We start from the raw sequence: 7,619 nt of genomic DNA on the forward strand, positions 1-7,619 counted from the left end.
GACTTGTTGCATCGTCGCTGTTAAAAGAATCTTAGTTTCTGCAGTCAAAGAAGAGAAAGTGTGTTTCAAATTTGAAGAACCCCAAGCCTTAGATATCCCTTGATAATCATTGATTATTCATCCTCCTCTAGCTTGTTGACTTTGGAGATTAAATCTGGCAACAAAATTATAATTCATAAAAAGTGTTGCCGATGGCAACCAAGAAGATAAATGTGTCATTGTAGATCTTGCGTGCATAGAAATCGTATCTTAAAAGACTTAAATCTATTATGTAACTTCTACATGTGCTTTCAAAACTAGATTCGAGAAATTTTCACGAACTTTATTGAAAACAAAATTATTTGTACTTTCCGTATTCTCCACATGAACAAAAACGGGAGAAGTTTCTGCGCCATTGAAACATTTTGGGTGTGATAGAAATCCAGTATTTTGTGTGATGTTAACTTCGATGTCTTGGTTGAAAGTTCAGAGAAGTAGGTTATTTGATAGTCTTTAAGGGATAACTACAAAAGGGCAGATGAATAAAGCTTGGTTAATGGTTTCCTTCTCAATACGGAAACGAGAATAAATTGGATCAAGATTCATACCTTTCGAGCTTCAACGACCGCAAAAAAAACTTAAGCACGATATAGGTAACGTATGTAGAAATGTTTCATTTTTGGTATTATCGAGAGTTTTCAAATTTTGTTTTTTAAGTCGACGGAATCATGGGAGAGAGTGGGATGATCTTGAAAGTCATGAGAGTTGTAGGTTAGAAACCAATACCCCGATCGACTTGTATAAATACCTGAACTGTATAGGTTGTATGTCTTTTTTTTTTTTGAATTATTGGGAGTTAAAATTTTTTTTTTTAAGTCGATGGAACCATGAAAGAAGATGGGATGATCTTAGAAGTCATGAGGGTTGTGGGTTAGAAACCAATACCCTGATCGAACTGTATAAATACTCAAAATTGTATAATTCCAAATTTATCCTTCACTATTTTTCTTTGCAGAAAATGAATAATGTAAATAAAATCATAATCAGCTGGATTTCCATGAAGAAACATATTGAACTGATTTCCTATCTTCTTTTGTTTTAAGTAAATAATAAAAGCTCACTGGTCCAAACTAATTTATGTTGTAGGTATGAGAGTAGCTAGAGAAAAATATGTTTAATTCTTACTTGAGATAAAGAAAAATTCACATTATATTTAAGATGCTTCTAGCGGTCTATTTTTGTTTGTATTTAAAATATAATTTAATATATATATAGAATTGTCGTTTGTGAAATTAGCATGTTACAAAATATAAACTGTGAAGCGGTCAAGAAAAAGTAGTTAAAAGATACACAAAAGATAAATACTGAAAAATAAAATAAAAAACCTGACATGATCCATTTTGTTGGCTTGTTATTTAATTTTGTTTTAGTGAACATGTAACTATGTCATAAATACGTAATTAGAGAAATTGTAAAATAATAATTCTAGGTACAAAAAATCAAAATCAACTTTAAAAAAAAAAATTTCCAAAAAAAAATCATTTAAAAGAATTTGACAACAAAAGCTTTTAACTTTATTTTGCAGAAGAAATTACAAATTCTAATCGTTATTGTTTAAGGATAATGACATGAGAACTAAACATAATAATGATAGAGCATTTATTCAACCGATATAAGACTTAGATTGATTGAAAAGAGATTTCTCTAATTTTAGAGTTTGTAAATTAGAGAAATTTGGAACATTAGAAGCTAAAACAATTAGAGAAATTTGAGAGTTAGTAAATTAGAATAAAAGTGAATGCGTCTTGATATGTTTAAAAACAAAAAAAAAAATAACACTATTTACGTTTGAAATCTTTCTTTTTGTTAATCAAATATTAAATTAAAAAAGAATCCAAAATTAATAGTTCAAACTCCAAACTAAAGAAAATGTTTATAAAAATAACTTCAGAGAATACTGATCGACTTAATGAGACAATTTACTTTAAGACGATTTGGACGTTTAAAGTTTATTTAATAGATTTTCTCACTTTTTGATAGTTTGGATGTTTTGTTGCATTTTCTCCATAAATTATTTTCTTATACAATTTTGCAAACGTATAATTAATAATTTTCTTTCAAAAATGTATTTATTATTCTATCACATTATTATTCAAATCGTCAAAATAACACAGCTGAATTCATTAGTTATTGAAAACACTAATAATAAGCCAAAGACTGGGCTTGTCCAATTAAACTAGTTGATCAAAGCACACTTAAATCAAATTTTATATGAGCTCCAATAATGAAACTCGAATTCCTCATTAGATACGAAAACTATATTATTTCTTAACTTTTTGTTCGAAAACATGATTTAAGACCGCTCTGTGTTAACCATGAGGTGGTGGGCTAGTGGTTCTTTCTTTGGTGTAAGAGTCGTCCTATTGGTCTAGGCTAGAGATCAATTCTCCCTAAACGGAAAATTACTCAGCTTTATTTTTTTTGTCACATGGGTATAAGCCCATTGCTTACGGTCCATTTGCATACTTAGAGGGACTCTACCCGTGGGATACCATTTTCCTAGAGAAATTAGTCCCCTTCATAGGTTTAAGGATTTACGCTCTCCGTAAAAAAAAGACTGTTTTGTGTCAAATACTTAAAAAAACCATCGCTCCTTTTCAGTATGTTCCACCCGTATACATCGGTCGAGGCCAAATTTATTACACATTAACAGGCACCAAATATGATCATTACTATATAGCCACTATGCCGTATCAATTAAAAAAAAATAACTCATTTGATTAAAAGATAAAATTTGATTTTCATTACATAATAATCCATTTATTTCCGCACGTGGAACCCACTTGGTGTACTTCCACGTCCTCCCTTATATCACTGACCCACTCATCAAATCAACGCATCTTTATAAGTCCCTTCATCGTCACACACTTCTCTCAAATTATTCCATATTCTTCTAATTTCTCTATTATTTCACTTCAAAATCATTAGATTCTTGCACAACACAACAACGAACTAGCTCCCAAGCTTAAGCTTTATCTTCTTTAGATTTGCCTTTGGCTCTCTCTCCCTCTCTCAATCTCTCTCTCTCTATATATAATGCAAATGACTGAGAGAGGCCGAGCCATGTGGCGCACCTGCCTAGCCTCAGCTTTCCGAACAGCTCTAGCCTGTACATTCGTTGGCGCAGCTACACTTTACGGCCCCGAATGGATCAACCGCCACGTGGCATTCCCGGCCTTCTCTTACGTTACAGTTATCCTCATCATCACCGACGCTACACTCGGAGACACGCTACGTGGCTGCTGGTTAGCTCTTTACGCCACGTGTCAGAGCGTGGGACCTGCGATAGTCACGTTAAAGCTTATAGGACCAGCTCGTCTCACGGCCGAAACCACTGCTCTCGCCGCGGCTCTAGCAGCGTTCGTGGTGGTGCTACCTAACAGTTCTACCCACTTGGTGGCTAAGAGAATCGCGTTAGGCCAGATCGTTCTCATTTATGTTATTGGTTATATAAAAGGAGCTGAGACTGATCCGGTCATGCACCCTCTTCGAGTGGCGGCTAGCACCGCGCTTGGTGTTGTAGCTTGCGTTCTTGCACTTCTCGTCCCACTTCCTCGCTTGGCTACTTGTGAGGTACTATATCTCTCTCTCTCTTAATAGTCAAATATATACATATAAATATCCCAACTTGTTTACGTATATGTGTGCACACATGTAACTCTCTACGTGTTTGTATTTGCATGTGAAAAAAAAGTAGCTAATGTGTATATTTCACGATTTAGAAAAATGTTACATAATTTTTGGGGGTTATTTCCATTAAAAGAGGAATTATAAGTTTGGTTGAAATTTTTAATGATTTTCTCGACGTATACGTGTTCGAATTAGATTGATGAACAAATGAAGTAACGAGAAAATTTATAGATATTATAGCATGTCATAAAATATTGGTGGACTTGCTAGTACAGTCACAAAACATGTTGACGTGGGTGTTAAAGTGTGTTGCTAACTTTATTCCGTCCTACATTATTGGGTCTGATTGGTAAAGTATCCAAAGCTGTAAGTTGAAATTGTAAGCTGAAGTTGTAAGCTTTTACGGAATAGTGTAAAACTGTAAGAAAGAGTTGTACATGAAAGCGGTACAAAAAAACTGAGAGTAAAATTTTTAATAAAGTGTTTAGTAAAGTTTTTATAATTGGTAAAAAAATTAAAAACTGTACATTTGTACCGTTTTATTTTTGGTTACCAATCACACCCATTATATACTATACTAATCTTCCTTATGTCACCAACCACCGCTGAAAATTTTGTCTTAATTCTTCCCAATATTGCGTACAAGCTGTGTCGCATCACAGACAAATACGATTCCCTTTTTTGATTAATTTATATAATCCCTAAAATTATATATGCTTCTTCGTGCATAGTACTACTAAATCAAACCTATTGGCAATGGCATGGGATTCTCTCTGATCTGATAATATTAAGAAAAATAAAATAGAAAATTAATAATTAATTTTTAAATTTTTAGGTGAAACAAAGCAGCAAAGAGCTTGGTCAGAACATAACGACGAGAGTGAAGTTGTACATGAAGGCTTTTTGCACCGAGGATGCCATGTCAGCAACGGCGTCAGTCTCACAGGCTCGAGTGCTGGCTCGTACTTCCTCCAAGCTTTATCAAACAATCAAACGTTACCAAGTAATTAACTATATTTCTCATAATAACATACTAGCTATTTATGCTTACAAAAATAGTATAAATGTATGTATACAATATTTCTAATATGGGAATGTTTTTGTGTATATAGCCAAGCATGACATGGGAGAGGCTTCCATTTAAGATATGGAGGTGGCAAAACGTGAATGATAACAAAGGAGAGAAACTACAAAGCATGGAGATTGCTCTTAGAGGAATGGAAATGGTAGTAGCAAGCAAATCTCCTATTCCTACGAGCTTACTTGAGGGTGAAGTAAAAGACGGTCTCAAGAATATACAAGAACGTGTAATTCTCTCAATCAAACGAGCAAACAATAGTCCGCAACCGTCGGTAACACCAGAATCCGATCCCAAAAAATCCGATGAAGAGTGCCTCCAAACACTTCAGGAAATCCCGGGAACGTCTCAAGATTTGCCCTTTTACTTTTTCTTGTTCTGCCTCAGGCTCCTTGAAACCATCACAATGGCTAAACCGGAGGAGAACAAAGTCAAGGTCTTAGAAAAATCCAAAACGAGGTCTTGGATAAACGATTGGGACAGCAAGAAGGTCATGCCCGTGTTAAAGCTCTCGCTTTCGTTAGGTTTTGCCATTTTGCTAGGTTCGATGTTTAGTAAGCCAAACGGATATTGGGCTGGTTTACCTGTAGCGGTCAGCTTCGCAGCGGCTAGAGAGGCGACGTTTAAAGTGGCGAATGTGAAGGCACAAGGGACAGTGATAGGAACGGTGTATGGAGTGATGGGTTGTTTTGTGTTTCAGAAGTTTTTGTCAGTTAGGTTTCTTTCGCTGCTTCCATGGTTTCTCTTCTCTAGCTTCTTGAGCAGGAGCCGGATGTACGGACAGGCCGGTGGTATATCGGCAGCTATAGGAGCCGTTTTGATTCTCGGAAGGAAGAATTTTGGCCCACCAAGCGAGTTCGCGATCGAGAGAATCATCGAGACGTTTATTGGTTTGTCTTGTGCCATCATGGTGGAGCTTATCTTTCAGCCCACGAGAGCCGCTAACATAGCTAAACTTGAGCTCTCTAGAAGCTTCCACGCTTTGTACGAGTGTGCAAGCTTGTTTGGAGCTAAAGCGAGTAAAGCAGAGATAATGGAGAGTCAAAAGAAGTTGAGAAGTCACTTAAATGAGCTCAAGAAGTTCACGGCAGAAGCCCATGCAGAGCCAAGTTTCTGGTTTTCGCCTTTCAACTTTTCTTGCTACGAAAAGCTGTTCAAGTCATTATCTAAGATGGCTGATCTTTTGCAATTCAGCGGTTACGCTATAGGCTTTCTTGGAGAACAAGGAAAGACAAAATCACCACAGTGCAAGGAGATTTTAAGCAACGTAGACAAAGATCTCAAGAGTCTAACAGGGAGCATAGGTCTTTTAGCCAAATCATACGAAGAAATCACACTGCTTAAATCACTCGACGCCCTCGAAAAGGCACTGGCCAAGAGCGACAACACCTCATGGGACATTGAGCTGGGGAAGACACCAAACCCTAGCTTCTCAACCGTCGTGAGCGAGCCGGAGAAGATTTTAGAGACATATCTCCAGCATTGCAGAAGCGTGGCGGATGGAATATTCCGTGTGGAAGAAGGAGACGACGGAGAAGAGGTCAAAGTGGACAAGAGTGAGGTCGTGTTGAGTTTGAGCGCATTAGGGTTTTGTGTGGAGAAGATTGGGAAAGAGACAAGAGAGATTGAAGAGATGGTTAAAGAGGTTGTGCAATCAGAGAACCCTTCAAGCCATGTTAACTTGCATGAGATCTCTTGCAAAATACGTTCTTTGTATAAATGATGATGTATCTTCTCATTGATAAACAATAATGACGTGTGAAAGAAGGAAATGTTTGTTTTTGTGTTTACCTTTTCTGTAATAAGGCTATGTGGTTAACCGGTTATACTTATACCAATACCACCAACAATAACAATACCAATTGTGTGAAGTAAAAAAGACTTAAAAGTGGTTACAAAAAGTACGAAGGTTTTTTCCTGTAATCTTGGGCCTATTTGAGAGGGTCCAATAAGGCCCTTTTTTTTAAATGACGAAATATTAGTTTTAAAAAGAAAGTGTGGCTGCTGGGATTCGAGACCATAACAATGTGTAGAATTCTACTGCTATACACAATAAAAGAAGTTTATAAAAGAAAAATACATTCAGAATATCACACATGAATTTTTGAAAAGTATACTTTTCAAAAATGGTTATTGGATCACATAATTTTATATGTATATGATATTATGTTTCATAAAAAAAACATTTAAAATTATGTGATCCAATATCCTATTACATTAAAATTATTAGATACGTTAACCACAACGCTGAATTTTTTATTTTAAACATTTGTGATTGTAAGGGAATTAAAGCAAATTGATGCGTAAACTAAAGCAAATTGTGTCATATTGTTTTGTCTATGTATGTTTATATGTTTGCATAATGTTAATACTAATAAGTTTCAAGTTGTTTTCTTAAAAACTACTACATCTTACATTTTAAAGATTTTAACATTAATGCTACCTCTTAATATTATATGTTCTAATATTTCCTGTGTTTAAGGGATTACAAAACTTATATCTGAAATAATAATTATTCTTAGAGACAATAATATTTCAAAATAAAACAAATTTAGAAAATTAAAAAATTTGGGGTTTAGTTATTTAATTTTACTGATAAAAATTGGGATGATACACATACTTTTGTTGAAAATAAAATAATTAAACCGTCGTATAGCATTAATCATGTGTACCGTGCTGTTTGATTTATAGTTTTGAAACAAAAGCCCACATCAAAATATAGTGAAAACAAAATCAAATAACCTAAAAAAAGTTTAAATCGTAAGCATAATACTAGTCTAAATCAAAAACTTCTAAACATTATATAGAACAAGATATTCACCCGCGATACACCGCGGGACTATTTTTTAATAAAAAATAATAATTTGTTTTA

At 34.9% G+C, this 7,619-nt stretch overlaps 1 protein-coding gene and 1 long non-coding RNA gene across 2 annotated transcripts; one reads left to right on the forward strand and one right to left on the reverse strand.

Annotated features, from left to right (window-relative positions):
* Window positions 1-232: 232 nt before the first annotated feature.
* LOC147940846 (uncharacterized) lies at window positions 233-889 on the reverse strand. The gene is made up of 2 exons (XR_015560835.1): window positions 588-889; window positions 233-503 (listed from the first exon to the last, which is right to left on the reverse strand). It is a non-coding gene; the product is annotated as an uncharacterized LOC147940846 (long non-coding RNA).
* Window positions 890-2,877: 1,988 nt separating this feature from the next.
* On the forward strand, window positions 2,878-6,537 carry LOC104704415 (uncharacterized). The gene is made up of 3 exons (XM_010420510.3): window positions 2,878-3,612; window positions 4,505-4,672; window positions 4,782-6,537. The coding sequence occupies exons 1-3, from the start codon at window positions 3,076-3,078 to the stop codon at window positions 6,468-6,470; spliced, it is 2,394 nt and encodes a 797-aa protein (XP_010418812.2). The 5' UTR covers window positions 2,878-3,075; the 3' UTR covers window positions 6,471-6,537.
* Window positions 6,538-7,619: the final 1,082 nt, after the last annotated feature.

The sequence above is a fragment of the Camelina sativa genome, chromosome 7 (genome assembly GCF_030686135.1).
Source record: "Camelina sativa cultivar CO46 ecotype springtype chromosome 7, ASM3068613v1".
In the NCBI taxonomy this organism is placed as follows: Eukaryota; Viridiplantae; Streptophyta; class Magnoliopsida; order Brassicales; family Brassicaceae; genus Camelina; species Camelina sativa.

Excerpts from the sequence above, each read along its gene's own strand:
- LOC104704415 (XM_010420510.3), top strand. The coding sequence starts at position 3,076 with ATGCAAATGACTGAGAGAGGCCGAGCCATGTGGCGCACCTGCCTAGCC. Across the intron at positions 3,613-4,504 it reads CTCGCTTGGCTACTTGTGAG|GTGAAACAAAGCAGCAAAGA; the intron begins GTACTATATCTC and ends TTAAATTTTTAG. Across the intron at positions 4,673-4,781 it reads AAACAATCAAACGTTACCAA|CCAAGCATGACATGGGAGAG; the intron begins GTAATTAACTAT and ends TTGTGTATATAG.